Source organism: Lithobates pipiens, unplaced genomic scaffold, assembly GCF_037356315.1.
Source record: "Lithobates pipiens isolate NorthernLeopardFrog02 unplaced genomic scaffold, aLitPip1_a1.2 Scaffold_16, whole genome shotgun sequence".
In the NCBI taxonomy this organism is placed as follows: Eukaryota; Metazoa; Chordata; class Amphibia; order Anura; family Ranidae; genus Lithobates; species Lithobates pipiens.
The window spans coordinates 634,739,382-634,756,777 of record NW_027507748.1 but is presented as its reverse complement, the minus strand read 5'-3'; the positions used below and the strand labels follow the sequence as shown (position 1 = coordinate 634,756,777).

Genomic DNA, 17,396 nt, shown 5'->3' with positions numbered 1-17,396 from the left:
AAGACATCCACATCTGCACCTCTCTGCTCTATATCACAAGTCCCTATAGTGCCAGTATTCTGTTTTTCCAAATGGACTGAATCTGAGGTTGGGAATGCAGGTTAACCTCCCTGGCAGTATTCCCGAGTCTGGCTTGGGGTGAGATTTAAATACCGTAAGCGGTATTCCCAAGCCAGACTCGGGACCGCATCGCTGGATCCATGGAGGGGTTTACCTACCCTGTCCCCTGGATCCAGCGATGTCCCACCCGCTGTACGAGCGAGCCATCCTCCGCCCGATCTGTCATTATTATTATTATATTATTATTTGTTATAATTATTTATAGTTATTTATTTTATTATCTATCTATCTATCTATCTATCTATCTATCTATCTATCTATCTATCTATCTATCTATCTATCTATCTATCTATCTATCGATATATATATATATATATATATATATATATATATATATATATATATAATTATTATTATTATTATTATTATATTATAATGCATGATTTCATATTTCAAATTTTATCATATCCAGGGTGTCTATTAGACTCTTGTTTGGACAGATTTAAGTGAATTATTTCTAAGAATTACAGGCCTACAATATAAAAAAAACTCCAAATTTCCACGCAAAATAATTGTACCGCTTTCAGCACCTAAAATCTGAAATAATCATACCTCCCTGGTTCTAAGGATCCCTCTCTATGAGCCCACTACAGTCCTTACACTCTCATAGATGAGCATGAGGGGGAGGTTGCACATTAGAGATTTATGTGATGAGAAGATGCAATCCTACTCAGAACTGCAGCATAGACCATGCTGAATTTTTTACATCTCTATAGACCTTTTAGTTTTAGCACAGCTGCAGTGATCCTTGAATAACGCAAGCAATTTATTGATTCATTTTAGCATTTCTCTAGAGCTGCATTTTAGATGCCAAAACTTACAGCAGCCAGTCCTCCGCTCGATTCACACAGTGCCCGAGTGCCGCCGAGCTCCGTTCCCTGCGACGTTACGGCGCACGGGAGCGGAGATCGGCGCCAAATTCAAAATAGTAAAAACACACAAAACACACACAGTACTGTAATCTTACAGATTACAGTACTGTATAAAAAAAATTACACACCCCCTTTGTCCCTAGTGGTCTGTGCAGTGACCTGCATGCACTTTTATATTATAAATACAGTTTTTTCTGCCTGGAATTTGGAGATTGCCCATAGCAACCAAAAACTGTCCCTTTATGTCAAAAGTAATTTTAGATCAACTAGAAAACAGCGATAATAAATTATAATCACTTGCAGAATTGAGCGATAGCGATTTGTGGGGAAATTCGTCATCAAACACTAAATCTAATGAAAGCGACAATTCTGCAAATGAGTGTGTTTTTGGATTTGATTACATTATTGAATCATTTTTATTATTATGTATTATCATTATTTATTATATTATAAACTTTATCATACCCGGGATGTCTGCTAGACTCTGGTTTGAACAGATTTAAGAGAGTTATTCCTAAGAATTGCAGGACTACAATATAAAACGCCAAATTTCCATGCAAAATAATTGTACCGCTTTCAGCACCTAAAACCAGAATGAATCATACCGCCAGGGAGGTTAATGCACACTGAACGTTTTTGGACATTTTTACAGCTGTTGTTTTTAGCATTAGATGTTTATTTCTACAGTCAATATACTTTAAAACATTATCCTATGTGTCCATGTACACACAGGCTGTTATCAACTGTTTTGGCTGTAAAAAAAAAACAGAACTAGTGGGTTCTGAGAGGAGTTTTTCAGCTGTAAAAACATTTTAATGTCTGAAAACGCACAAAAACATGTTTCATCAGTGTTTATTAACATTATTGATCCCATTGGGAATAAAAATCTTAAAAATGCTAACACTGAAAAATGCTAAAAAACGCTATTACAGGCATACCCCACTTTTAAGTACGCAATGGGTTTTATTTACTAAAGCTGGAAAGTGAAAAATCAGGCTCACTTCTGCATGGAAACCAATGACCTGCCAGGTTTTATTACCAAAACTTAATTGAACAAGTTGGGGTTAGAAGCTCATTGGTTTCTATGCAGAAGTGAGCCTGATTTTGCACTTTCCAGCTTTAGTAAATAAACCCCATTGTGTACTTAAAAGTGGGGCATGTCTGTACAAAAATGCTGAAAAACTTTGAAAAACTCACTGCAAAGCTACTGACGTTTTTGTGACGTTATTATAACGTCCAGTGTGCACGAGGCCTTAGACTTCAGCAATCTGATCTGATTGGCAGCCATGGGTCACTGTAAACAGCACTTCATCACTGATCTTTATATTGCAAAGAAATAAAAGTATGCAAAGTATAAAAACTGTTGTATGCTTTTATAGACAGCTCAGTGATTGGAGATCCCACTTACTTGATTCCACCAAATGATAAATATGATCATTTCCCAACCAGTATTCATCGTTCCTGTGCTTGAAGAGGCCGAACCCTTCTTTATACTCTTGCCATTTCCTGGGAATCAATTGGAGAGCTGACATCAGACAACACAATGGAAGCACAACAAATAAGAGTATAGTCATGATGATGTGAAATATAGGGGGTGCTAGTGATTACCAACTGAACACACCCAATAAACCAACTGCAGTATAGATCATGTGCTTAAATAAATATAAAACAATTCCACTTCATGAACTTATAAACTACCAATTCATATATAATATGATCCAAACACATATGTATGAAAAATGTGAACAATAATAATTAAAAATGTGTGTGATATCAAGTCCTTTTGATTATAAATAAACATCACAACAATTCTACCAAATTGTGTAATCACAGAAACACATGGGACTCTTACTGAATCACTATGACCATTGCATCTAAAATGGCATAACATTCTTAGGCCACGTCCATTTTAAATGTTGACATAGAGGGACAGTCCACCGTCGAGTGTGGGGGAGTCCCATTTATTGGGGGAGCGGAATTTCAGGTAGATAAATGCTTCTCTCCTCTTCCCCTAGATAAAACAAGCATATAATCTTTGCAATGCAGGCACAGCCCCACTGCAAAGGATCATTTTACATTTCCTGGAGTGGGGCTTTAACACTGAACGGGAATATGTTATAGCCGTTTGCCCCCAAACTGAGAAACATTCTAGGTGCATGCAGCTCTGTATGGAAATCTATAAACATCTGTACATAAAGTGAGGAAAATAATTATTTTGTGAGTTTGCCCACTTACAAAGAAATGAAGGGTCTATCATTTCTATCATATGTGTATTTTAAATGAGAAATTAGAGACAGAGACCAAAAATTCAGAAAAAAAACATGATACAAATGTTATAAATTGAGTTGAAGTTCAATGATTAAAATAAGTATTTGATCCCCAAGCAAAACATGATTTGGTACTTCGTGGAGAAAACCCTTGTTGGCAAGCACAGAGGTAAGGCATTTCTTGTAGTTGGTTACCAAGTTTGCACAAATCTCAAGAGGGATTTTGGTCCACTCTTCTTTACAGATCTTCTCTAAATCCTTAAGGTTTCTTGACTGTCGCTTGGTAACTCAAAGTTTCAGCTCCCTCCATAATTTTTTATAGGATTAAGGTCTGGAGAGTGACTATACAACTCCATGACTTTAATGTGCTTCTTCTTCAGCCCCTGATTTGTTGCCTTGGCGGTATGTTTAGGTTTATAGACCCATCCCCAGACCCATCTACAACCCATCTTCAGTGTTCAGGCTGAGCCAAGAAGGTTCTTGTCTAAGATTTTACAATAAATGGCCCGGCCTTTCGCCCCTCAATGCGGCAAAGTCGGCTTGTACCTTTAGCAGAGAAACAGCCCCAAATCATAATGTTTCCACGTCCATGCTTGGCTGTAGGGATGGTGTTGTTAGAATCATAGTCAGCATTTTTCTTCCTCCAAACACGGCACAAGCACATGTACAGGCCCATCTGAAGTTTTCCAATGATTCAGAGGACGATTGGGAGAAAGTGCTATGGTCATATGAGACCAAAATTGAGCTCTTTGGCATTAACGTGACTCGCTGTGTTTGGAGGAAAAAAAATGCTGACTATGACCCTAAGAACACCATCCCTACAGTCAAGCACGGAGGTGGAAACATTATGCTTTGGGGCTGTTTCTCTGCTTTATTTATGGAGGGAGCTGAAACTTTCGATTTAGTAAGCGGCGGAAGGCTTTAAAGAAGATCTGGACCAAAATCGTTCCTTAGATATGTGCAAACCTGATAACCAACTACAAACGGTCTAGAGGATGGAAAATTGTGGAAATTGTGCCCTGGTCACGTGCGGCATCTATAAGTACCGAAAGATCTGTGTTCTTTAGCATATAGAAATAGCGTTCAGGCATCCTTAGCATCAAGCAAGCCGTAATCCTACCTCATAGTGAAGGGAGAGGTCCAAGGTTCCCCCCAGAGGGGAAGCATAGGAATTGCACTGCAGACTATATCACTCCAGTCTACAGAATAATTCTTCCCATGATTGCATTGGTGTTTTTAATTTTATTGAGGAGGGTTCCCATTTAAGGCACATTTTTATTTAAAAAAAAATGTAAGTACGTATTTTTAATTAAAAAAAATATACCCTATATTGCTCTTAGCCTCTTCCAAATTCCTTCTTTTTTTTTTTTGCTGCTGCTATGATTTTACTTAATGTCAGAGGGTGGCTACGTTTTTTCTCCATGATCCCAATGTATGTAGGAATGTAGCCACCCTTTCTTGCTTGTTCATAGATGGACTATGGACTATGAACTATGGGATTTGTGGTGTGCATAAAACAATACACATGATCGCAACTAACACGCACTGCTTCTTCCAAACAATTGGAAGTGAGAAGAAAAAGGAGCTGTTCAAGAGACCATCAAGGAATTATTTAATGAAAAATAGATTACAGGGTCGTAAATGTAATGGATATGCATGTATTATTTTAGGAGAATAAGGATATTGTTTATTGTCACTTTAACCTGGAGGTGAGAGTGTAATATTTCTGGCCATATTTTCTTGCCCCACAGCTTAGTTTGAGGGCCCCAATTTGCATGGCTATAACTTGCTGTTGCATGCAAACTTAACATGACCCCCAAGTGTATATTTTTTTATTTGTTTGGAGTTGTATGTTCACAAGGCTCTGTAGACATGGTGGTCCATATAATTGAAACTTACCCCTGATTAGTTAAAAATACCTTCAGAGATACAGTTATCACCTGGCCTCTTGGTCACAACCTCTCTATATGTAATTTCTAAAACAATGTTCTATTGTAGATTTGTACTATTTCTTTTACCTGTTAAAACTGACTTTGCCATTGCTGCGACGTTGAATAACAGTCCATCCTCCTCCATCTGACGTGTCACAGAAAACAGTGATTGGTTCAGTGAGTGGTTTGGGTTGTATGCGATAATAGCCGCTTTCCTTTCTCCCACTCTCAAATACGGCTGAACAATCTGCAGAAAATGGGAGTTAGACTTCACATACTGTAATTATACAGCAAACCTGGCAGGGAAAGCTATTCAGCAGGTTCATGAGGGTGGTGGACATAGAAGAGCATTTAGAGTTGTTGATTATTGACCATGGCCTAAAGGGATCCAGAGTGCAGCGGTTCAGTAGTAAGTAATGCAGAGGTCAGAGATCAGTAGTAAGTGATGCAGAGGTCAAAGATCAGTAGTAAGTGATGCAGAATTCAGGTGTCAGTATTAAATGATCCAGAGGTCAAAGATCAGTAGAAAGTGATGCAAAATTCAGGTGTCAGTAGTAAGTGATCCAGAGGTCAAAGATCAGTAGTAAGTGATGCAGAATTCAGGTGTCGGTAGTAAGTGATGCAAAGTTCAGGGGTCAGTAGTACGTGACTCAGAGGTCAGTAATATGTGATGCAGAGTTCATTGATCAGTAATAAGTGACCCTCTATCCTACAGTAGTCACAAAGCCTTACCCTGCAAAACTTACCACCATCCTTGGACTTGTGGTGGTTCCTTCCTCAGTGTGGGCCCTCTTCCTACTTTCCACAGTTCCAATATGTGGTGCTAGTAGGATTGTGATGGCCTTAGCAGTGGCCAATCACAGTCCCCCTCCCCCTGGAAACAGCAACCCACTCTCCTAGCAGACCCGATCTCCACCACTGGATGGATCTTTGCTGCAGCTGGAAGTCATAATCGCAGCTGCAGCAAAGACAGAGAACCAAACTGAGTTTTCCCATGTTGTGTAATGTGTGAGCGCACAGTGGGCCCCAGCCCCCTCTTGGGGTTTGTGTGCACAGCACACGTTGCACCCATGAAGGATATGCCACTTTATATTTATCTTTCTGGGACTTATGTATTGAGAAGCCGCTGCTTCTCTGCTTCCCAACACCAGCAAGTTTTTTACTTTTCTGAGTGTGCGCTTCCTTCCAGATTGGTTCCTCTTGTTGACTCATACTTCAGTACAATGAGATACAAGCTGGCAGGAGGAACCACAGCTGTTAGAAGGGGGATCAAGTATTTGATGATCGGATACTTTCAGTTGCTGTGGGACAGAGATGCAGCGAGTTTTCAGTCTGAGACAGTGGCCATGCTGCAGGGGGTGATCTGAAATTGCATACATGCTGCACGATGTGGCCTTATTTGGGAGATTGCAGACATTTTTTTAACGGGGTGTTAGACATATTTTTCTCACTTTCCACCACCACTAGATGCCCCCACTCATCTTTAGTTCCTTTTTGGGAATCGTTTTGCAGGGAATGTTTTTACTTTTTCTCTATGTAGGATAGGATGGAGTCAGGCATGGCACCCGAGTGTCCTTAGGCATGGATTTCGGACACCATCTTTTTTGTCTGAAAATAAAGTGCAGCTATTTGGTAATGTTGGGGCCTTACTTGAGGCCTCCTATATTTCAATAAGTGTCTTACCTATATGAATAATGTGTTTATGAGTGAATGTATCTGTGTTTTCTATAGCTTTCAATCAGATTCTTCCCTTCATAAAAAATCCAAAATATTTGATTTTTTTTTAAAGCTGTGAAAGCCGCCAACCTTTATCATAAACAATAAGGTTCCCAGAGGTAGAGGGCAGCTGGACATCCTCCAGCAGGCTTTTGGTCATGCTGTTTTTATACACTTTGCTTTTGATTGAGTGATAATTGTTTTCTCTGAGGTCCTTCAGCTGCAGTTTCCCCAACTCCAGCATGTTTTCCAAAATCTGAATCCGGTGCCGCAGTTTAGCATTGTCTATTTGACAGATTTCTAGGTCCTTTCACAAAGAAAAAGAAGAAAATTAAAAATTACCGTATGTTAAATCCAAAAAAGGACAAACTGAACCTGATGTCACATCACAGATCTATTTCTTTTTTACATTTATTGTATTTCACTTTTTGCCCTTTTCAGTGCTCTAAAAAATATTTTGGATTTCTAGTTGTCTCGATCAGCCCTCAAAGTTCACCAACCATTTAAACTATTGACATTGGTGCACAGTTGAGTGTGCGAACATGCACACAACAGTAGCCAGGAAATACCACTAACATTATTATACAGTATACTGTATAAAGCAAGGTGCTATGTAATATTGATTAGGCAGCCCACAGTCAGGCCCAATAGACAGGCAGATATCTTTCTAAGGAGTCAGAGCTTTGCCACAATACATGGGAAACAAATGACAGCAGCACACTCAGTACATTTTATCAGTTCTCTATAGGAGAGTAAAGGATTAGGCCCAATTTGCTCCGAGATTTCTCAATAGAAAGTGACTATGATGGCCAGACATACGCAATATGTTACCTCGGAAAGGGCAAAAATGATCCAATCATTACAAGCAATGCAAGGAAATTAGATTGTACGTTGCCATTCTAAAGCTAGTCATGCCCTAGAAGATTTTTTTTTGCAACTTTTTTGTTTTAAGAACATTCATTTCATTTTTTAATTGTTAAGCTTGCCATACATGGGTCAGATTTTTAATTCAGCCAGCAGTTTGAACAAAGAAAATTGACCTAATTCCCCTGTCCACACATTTAAGGTGGATGGGGGAATCCTCCCCACTGTGCTATTCTATTCTAACAGTGGGGGAGAATCCCCCCCACCACCAAAATACATAAATCAGTGCTGCAGCGTATTGCCTGTGGCACTGATCACACAGCTTTTAACTGAGAGGGCCGTTGAACAGAAGTAAATTGGTAGATCGACTTCTGTTCAATCGCAGTGGTCGCATGTGGATTGAAATTCATCCAGGTCCTGCTGAACTGGCTGTTATTTGATCCATGTATGGCTAGCTTTATTGGGGTCAAATCAATGTTTGTTTTCAACCTCATGAGAAAACTTAAAGGAGCAGAATGGAAAGTTTTTCTTGAACGAATTTCAACAGCGAATAGGGTTTTCGTTTGTGAAAGTCCATGCTCTCCAATATCGAATGTTAAAAGCACACATATTTTGAAGTACTTTCAAATAACATTTGTCAAGTCATTCAATGTACTGAGTAGAATTTTCTATGAATATTTGTTCAAACATCTACTAGTATACAGTGCCTTGCGAAAGTATTCGGCCCCCTTGAACTTTTCAACCTTTTGCCACATTTCAGGCTTCATAAAGATATACAATTTTAATTTTTTGTGAAGAATCACCAACAAGTGGGACACAATTGTGAAGTGGAACGAAATCTATTGGATATTTTAAACATTTTTAGCAAATAAAAAGCTGAAAAGTGGTGCGTGCAAAATTATCGGGCCCCTTTACTTTCAGTGCAGCAAACTCACTCCAGAAGTTCAGCGAGGATCTCTGAATGATCCAATGTTGTCCTAAATGACTGATGGTGATAAATAGAATCCACCTGTGTGTAATCAAGTCTCTGTATAAATGCACCTGCTCTGTGATAGTCTCAGGGTTCTGTTGAAAGCGCAGAGAGCATCATGAAGACCAAGGAACACACCAGGCAGGTCCGTAATACTGTTGTGGAGAAGTTTAAAGCTGGATTTAGATACAAAAAGATTTCCCAAGCTTTAAACATTCCAAGGAGCACTGTGCAAGTGATCATTTTGAAATGGAAGGAGTATCAGACCACTGCAAATCTACCAAGACCTGGCTGTCCCTCTAAACTTTCAGCTCAGACAAGGAGAAGACTGATCAGAGATGCAGCCAAGAGGCCCATGATCACTCTGGATGAACTGCAGAGAACTACAGCTGAGGTGGGAGAGTCTGTCCATAGGACAACAATCAGTCGTACACTGCACAAATCTGGCCTTTATGGAAGAGTGGCAAGAAGAAAGCCATTTCTCAAAGATATCCATAAAAAGTCTCGTCTAAAGTTTGCCACAAGCCACCTGGGAGACACACCAAACATGTAGAAGAAGGTGCTCTGGTCAGATGAAACCAAAATCAAACTTTTTGCCCACAATGCAAAACGATATGTTTGGCGTAAAAGCAACACAGCTCATCACCCTCAACACACCATCCCCACTGTCAAACATGGTGGTGGCAGCATCATGGTTTGGGCCTGCTTTTCTTCAGCAGGGACAGGGAAGATGGTTAAAATTGAGGGGAAGATGGATGCAGCCAAATACAGGACTATTCTGGATGAAAACCTGTTGGAGTCTGCAAAAGACCTGAAACTGGGACGGAGATTTATCTTCCAACAAGACAATGATCCCAAACATACAGCAAAATCTACAAAGGAATGGTTCACAAATAAACATATCCAGGTGTTAGAATGGCCAAGTCAAAGTCCAGACCTGAATCCAATCGAGAATCTGTGGAAAGAGCTGAAAACTGCTGTTCACAAATGTTCTCCATCCAACCTCACTGAGCTCGAGCTGTTTTGCAAGGAAGAATGGGCAAGAATTTCAGTCTCTCGATGTGCAAAACTGATAGAGACATACCCCAAGCGACTTGGAGCTGTAATCGCAGCAAAAGGTGGCTCTACAAAGTATTAACGCAAGGGGGGCTGAATAATTTTGCACACCCCACTTTTCATTTTTTTATTTGTTAAAAAAGTTTCAAAAATCCAATAGATTTCGTTCCACTTCACAATTGTGTCCCACTTGTTGGTGATTCTTCACAAAAAAATTAAATTTTATATCTTTATGTTTGAAACCTGAAATGTGGCAAAAGGTTGAAAAGTTCAAGGGGGCCGAATACTTTCGCAAAGGCACTGTATGGCCAGCTTTAGTTCTAATGGTTTTCCAAGGGGCATATTTTTAACAAACAAGCATATATAGGCACATTCATCTGTCATTTGTTAGTCATTGACCATACATGTGTTGGCAAATTATGTAATTGCTCTGTAGTAGGGACAGGGGGTGAATGATTGCCAAGGTAAATAATGATTTTATGAAGGCCAAGTGGGAGCATGCAGTAGTGAGCCAGGCCTGGTCATCCATGGTAATCAATGAGGGAATCATTGATAAAAATCAATCATTCACCCTCTCCAGAAAGCAAATGAAAAAAGACATCTTGGGTCCAGCAGATGTAACATTTACTATGTAACTTCAGCAAACATTCCTCAGACCTGTAACTCTAAATTATGAAAGGGAAATCAGATAGGAAGTAAATGTTTATGTAGGTGGGGGAGGAAAAGCATATTTAATAACTACAGAAAAATTCTAGGCGGATATATTCTTAATAAATAGACCTAATTACTCCTAAATATAAAAAATCTACCTTTACCCAGTACCTTTGGTATCCAGTAGATGTCACTACTTGGTATGGTTTGTAAATGACTAAGCAAGTTTGTAAACGTTTAAAAAAAAAAAAAAAAAATATATATATATATATATATATATATATATATATATTTTTTTTTTTTTGTACTTCAGTTAATAAAAAATTGCCTTGGATATGGACTGGCCATCACTTTTCTGCACATTGACATTTCAGTCATCAGAGCGTGTGTATTTGGTTACCATGTAAGTTTTCCTTTGACGCTCAAATAATCTAGAACTTTGCAAAGGGTCCTTAGTGACCAGATTAGAATTTATTCGTGGGAATAAGTAACTGAAATTCCAGGTCATCGAACCTGAGTGAGAGTAGGTGTGAGATGTGAGCTGCCTCCTATATTCCAGACTCATGCGGGCCAGGACCATGGACAAGAAGAAGGTGAGTGAGAGTCGTGTTACTGGCCGGGGGATAGAGAACAGTGTAGTATAGTGGTCAGTCAGTGTAGTTCGGTGGTCACTAAGTGTAGTGGTCAGTGTAGTATGGTGGTCAGTGTAGCGTAGTATAGTGGTCAGTCAGTGTAGTATAGTGGTCAGTCAGTGTAGTTCGGTGGTCAGTCAGTGTATTGGTCAGTGTAGTATGGTGGTCAGTGTAGAGTAGTATAGTGGACAGTGTAGTGTCACAGGTGCCAGCCGACCTACAGCAGTAAAGGTAAGACACAGATCAGCTCCGCAGCTGATCTGTGACATAGGGGGTAAGGAGTTTTATACTGTACTAGTCGAAGGGACTTATTGAGTGCTAAAAGTCCACGGGTTAGGGGGTGCAAATTACTTGCCTTGCCCTGGGCACTGACAACCCACGCTACGCCAGTGAGTGATAGTAACACATGAAACCCCACATGTGCAAGGGTGAAGAGACAGTTCAGTCCATTGGAGAGTTCATGTACTTCACATCTCTCAATCCATCTACCATTGTAGTGGGAAAATCCCATCCAAATACACACTGGCATGCAATCTTCATATCACACCAAATGAGACACACATGTATGTGTCCCTGATGTATTGTAATCATCAGTCCTACTCACCGAAAGTCTTGGAGCAGATTGAGCGAAATGTGGAAAAGTCAGAGCTAACACCAAAGGCAGCATGGATAATGATGTCATTGCGTTGTCAGCCTTTTAAAAAGAAAATAAATCATGTGCTATAGGTAGGTTGGAATATCATGCAAAAAGTATGTTAAAAAGGTGAATAATTCAACTAATATTATGCAATATAATGGGATTGTTGACACGTTATTGGTGTGTGACCCCACGGGGGACATTGTCTCTCACTTACTGCTTCTGTGAACACGCACAACAAATGGAAGGTACCACAAGAAGGTACAGGCAGCAATAAAAATACTGTTATGCCGCGTACACACGATCGGAATTCCGGCCAGAAAAAGACCGATGAGAGCTTTTCATCGGAAAATGCGACCATGTGTATGCTCCATCGGAATTTAGCTGTCCGAATTTCCGCCAGCCAAAAATTGATAGCATGTTCTCAATTTTCCTGACGGAAAAACTTTCTATCTGTAATTCCGATCGTGTGTATGCAATTCCGACATGCCATAAATCACGCATGCTCAGATTCAACTACAAGACAGAAGCTATTTGCTACTGGCTACTGGCTGTTGAACTTCCTTTTTCTAGTCCCATCGTATGTGTTGTACATCACTGGAATTTGGTGTGACCGTGTGTAGGCAAGACAGCTTGAGTGGAATTCTGTCAGGAAAACCATCAAAGCTTTTTCCGACAAGAATTCCGATCGTGTGTACACGGCATTAGGCGTTTGAAAATTAAATTATGGGGCAGGGACCCTAAGGCTTCATTCACAACAATGCATTTTTTTCCATGCTTTTTGAAGAAATGCAGGACGTTTTTCAAAAACGCAAAACCACATCCAAAAACGCATCAAAAACACATGTCCAAAAACACGAAAAGCACAAAAAGCACAGCAAAAGGCACTGCAGAAACGATCAAAAGCAACATGCAAAGATGTGAATGGAGCCTACTGGTCTCTTGTGTTATAAATGCTTCCCCCGGCCTGTCTGCAGTACTGCAGTAAGGCCTGGTTCACATCTATGCAGGTTATAGTTTGCATCATCGTGGCCCAGCCATCTAAGTGGCTGAATTGAACAAACCAGGACGGAAGACCAGGAGAAGATGGAAGCACCCAAGCACTGGAGGGCTTTGTTTGACAGATACATGTGCCATACATACTAACATGTGGTGCATACTAGCACATTGTGGTATAAACCTCTTGAGGGCCCTTTAAAAATAAATACTATAGTGGAGTTAAAGTGGAATTTCACTCTCTCAGTCTACATTGACTATTTTTAATTCTTATGCTGCTAGCATTGGTAAATAGATCGGACAACATTTAAGATCTACTAGGCAAATAATGGCATATATCCCAGGAGTCTTCAGGAGGTAAGGAAGGTTTCTTAGTTTTGCACACCCTCCTGCCTGCATGCCTGAGCTAAGGGCAGATGGATTCCAGGGAGTAAATGCTACATGAATTATCTGCCTTTACTCAAGATGACCATGACCAGAAATGCTAGCGGGGTGTTGTTTAACCGCTCGCCGACCAGACGCCATCATCAGCAGGTCGGCTCTCCTGTGCAAATCACCGTAGCTACACAGCGGCTTGCCCGGGCATTCTGTGGGAGCGTGCCTGTGGGATGGCATACTCGATGTCTGCCGGACACCTGCGATTGCCTATTACAGAGGCAGAACGGGGAACTGCCTTTATAAACAAGGCGATGCCCCGTTCTGACAGGTGAAATGACAGGGATCTACTGTTCCCAGTGATCAGAACAGTGATCTCTGTCATGTTCCACTAAGCCCACCCCCCTACAGTTATAACACACCTAGGGAACACATTTAACCCCTTGATTGCCCCCCTAGTGTTTCCTTCCTTTCTTCCCTGCCAGTGACATTTATACAGTAATCAGTGGCTATTTGATAGCCCTGATCGCTGTATAAATGTCACTGGTCCCAAAAAAGTGTCACAAGTGTCCGATCTGTCTGTTGAAACTTCGCAGTTCCACTAAAAATCGCAGATCACCGCCATTGCTAGTAAAAAAATAAAAATGCCATAAATCTATCCCCTATTTTGTAGACGTTATAACTTTTGCGCAAACCAATTAATATATGCCTATTGAATTTTTTTTTACCAAAAATATGTATATATATTGGCCTGAACTGATCAATACATTTTTTTTTTTTTGGATATGTATTATAGCAAAGAGTAAAAAAAAATATTTTACTTTTTTTTCCAAAATTGTCGCTCTTTGTTTGTTTATACCGCAAAAAATAAAAATCACAGGAGGTGACCAAATAACACCAAAAGAACGCTCTATTTGTGGGGAAAAAGGACGTAAATTTAGTTTACAACGTCGCACAACCGTGCATTTGTCAGTTAAAGCGACACAGTGCCGTATCGTAAATAATGGCCTGGTCATTAAGGGGGCAAATCCTTCTGGGGCTGAAGTGGTTAAAGTGATATACTTTATATATTTTTATGAGTGAATGAGTGCATTTGCTTTGAATATTAAAAATGAATGAAAAAAAGTACATTAAAATTGCACTTTATATTCTGCTTAAAGTGTTACTAAACTCACATTTTTTTTAAAATTAAAATAACAAACACGTTATACTTACCTGCTCTGTGCAGTGGTATTGCGCAGAGCAGCCCCGATCCTCCTCTTCTGGGGTCACCGGTGGCAATCTTGGCTCCTTCTCTTCTTCTGTGGGACTACGAGAGCCAGACTCTGGCTATGGGCAGAGGTAGTCCCGCACTCCCGAGCTGTGTGTCTATGGAACTGTGCTCCACAGACTTACACAGCGGGACTTAGGCCCGCCCCCCCACTTCCTCCAGCAGCAAGAACCAATAGCTCCTACTGCTGCTCAAATGCTGTGTAAAGAGGAGGTAAGGGGAGAAATGATGCAGCCGTGCACAGCCCTGATCTATTCTCCCCTCTCTTCCCCTTCACACAGTTTTTTACCTTAACTACCTCCTGCCCGCGCTATAGCTGAATGATGGCTACAATGCGGGCCTTAATTGCCGGGAGGGTGTTAATAGCCGTCCTTCCAGGCATGAGCTGCCTGCGCGCCCCCTGCGGCGCTCTCTGTGAAAAATGAGTCAAAGACCCCCACCCCTTACTACGTGATCAGCTGTCAGCCAATGACAGCTGATCACGTGATGTAAACACTTTTTTTTCCCTAAAAAAAAGTTGATCACTGGCTTCTGACAGAGGGACATTGGTCCAGAACAGGGAGAGGCACTACTGCTATGCTGTGCCCTCCAGTGCCACCTGCCAGTGCCCACCAATGCCACCTACAGGTGCATATCAGTGCGGCCTACCAGTGCCCACCAGCGCCACATACCAGTGCCACCTATCAGTGCCAACCAGTGCCCATCAGTGTCTCATCATCAGTGCTACCTATCAGTGTTTCCTACCAGTGCCCATAAGTGCCACCTATCAGTGCTCTTCAGTGCCACCAATCAGTGCCATTCAGTGCTGCCCACCAATGCCACTTATCAGTGCCACCCGTCAGAATGTAAATATGAAGGCAAAAATGTATTTCCTATTTTATTTCTGATATAGTAAGTATCTCAGGGACAGGACTCAGGAGGGCAAGAAATTAGAATGGGCGCAGGCACTTAGGTGATCTCAGCCGGCTCCAGATTAGAACTATGCATGCGCCATGTGTCACAGCCATATTTTTAACTGGCAAACTTTCACTGGCATCTAATTGCCTGTTTTTTACTGGCTGCCAGTAAAAATACTGACGTTTTGCAACATTGGACACACATTCGTGGAGGCTGCACAAATTTTGGCCGTAATTTCCATAATAGATTAGTTCCCATGATCGTCATCGCCATCTAGTGGCCAAAATGTGGTATATTTTCTCCTAGATGTATTCAGAAAACTATATCACATTTTGGAATGCCTAAAGTCGGAAAAATATTAACTCCCATTTTAGTGATGCCATGATTTCTACTTGATGTGCCTTGTAAACATTGGGCTGCATTCAGAACACCGAAACATTTGGTGCTTTTTGCACTCATGTGTAAGAGGCCTTGTTTACACAGGTCTGCTATAGTGTACCCCTGTACAAGGTCCATGCGGGTCCTCGTGCAGGTGTACACTGCAGTACGCTCATGTGAACAAGGCTTACAGGCAGAAAACCAGCAGAAATAACTAATTCAATACATCTTCGGAGAGTATTGATGTACTAAAGATCAACAGAATAGTTGTAAAATATCAATAATAATTTTAGCTACAATGGTTACTTTAATGCATATCAATTGTAATGGTGCAAGAGCATTATCAAGAATCTAGTACTGCTAAATAACATTGTGGGATCTTGTTCAATCACACATATTCTACAACTGGCCAGGAGCCACAAAGCAATAGTATGGGAGCAGTACGGAGCCCAGGAAACTTGGATCTGACATGCCTACCCTATAGGGAGTGTGCAGTCATCACATACTACATCAGGGGAAGGGAGCATAGAAAACACAATAAAACAGTTCTAAACGTGTGGTGAATATGTAAAGAAGTGTTTAGCTTACCTATGCTGTGTGTCCCTACTTCCTAAACCTTACATCCGTTGTAAGATTGGGCTTTAAATAAATAGAAAACTGCAGTGCTGGCCACATATGTTCTATGTTGTAATGGCCAGATTGCATCAGTATGTATCCAGATGTTTTCGATTATGTGAGCTAAATAACAGAAAATGTGCAATCTTTTGGGAGAATTTTTATCCACACTCACAGTAAATATGTCTGTAGGCTTATGAAATCACCGCCTCACACCAGGAACCAGGGGAGGAGTTGTGACCCCTGTTTTGCATTAAAAATTACATAAGCAGAATGGTCAATGGGCATTCCATGATGTGGGCCTGGGAATGGCAGAAGTCAACAGAAACATAGTGAGGGGCAATTATCAAGCAAATGTAGTTGCAAATCAAGCTGCTTGCTGGTTGGCAGAGTCTACACAACAGTTTCTATGTGTATTTTTGACCCCAGCGCCTGTAGTCATGAGCAGTAAACTGTGTCAGTTTAGCAATGGAGTTGGCACAGATGTTCATTCAAAACAGACGCACAATTAGGAATTTGTCAGGGGTAGATTTTATAATGTCACAGAGCTACTTTAGATCAGCTGAAGGAGAATTCATGAATTTGTATTAGTAGAGAGTTATAGCCTGAGTCATACAAGCCCTGCCACTGAATGAAACCTGACCCTGATCACTTCTAAATTGTGTGCATCCCTGGATGCAGATAATTTGCATCCAGTGCTGCTCATCTATCCCTTTATGCAAGTATACACACTGAAAACTCCATATTCTATTTCTTGGACTTATCTTCTCACTCTATGTCCTGAATCTACCCTCTCCTTCCATATCTTGGATCTTCCCTCTCCTTCTATATCCTGGACCAGTCTTTTCTATCCATATCTTGGATCTTTCTTTTTCTTCCATGTCCTGAATCTACTCTCCTCCTCCATGTAGTTGAGCTCTCCTCCTTTGACACTGCTTCCCTTCTTCCATGTTCTGGATCTCTCCTATTCTTCCATGTTCTGGATTTACTCTCTGCTTCCATGATTTTGCACTCTCCATTTCTTCTTCCATGTCCTGGATCTTTACTCTCCTTTTGTGACCTGAACATTTCCTCTCCTTCCATGTCCTGAATCTACCCTCCTCTTAAATTTCTTAGTGCTCTCAACTTCCCTTGGGGCTCTACTTCTTC

The 17,396-nt window shown here is 40.8% G+C and overlaps 1 protein-coding gene across 1 annotated transcript in view; it reads right to left on the bottom strand.

Annotated features, from left to right (window-relative positions):
* The window catches only part of LOC143983988 (fibrinogen-like protein 1), a 28,100-nt gene extending 11,729 nt beyond the window's left edge, over positions 1–16,371 (bottom strand). The window contains exons 1-5 of the mRNA XM_077484212.1: positions 16,221–16,371; positions 11,684–11,773; positions 6,997–7,213; positions 5,278–5,437; positions 2,401–2,498 (exon numbers count right to left, since the gene is read on the bottom strand). Of these exons, the coding sequence (XP_077340338.1) occupies positions 2,401–2,498; positions 5,278–5,437; positions 6,997–7,213; positions 11,684–11,761 (553 nt within the window). The 5' untranslated portion in view covers positions 11,762–11,773; positions 16,221–16,371. The remainder of the gene's footprint in view (positions 1–2,400; positions 2,499–5,277; positions 5,438–6,996; positions 7,214–11,683; positions 11,774–16,220) is intronic.
* Between the last annotated feature and the right edge of the window lie 1,025 nt (positions 16,372–17,396).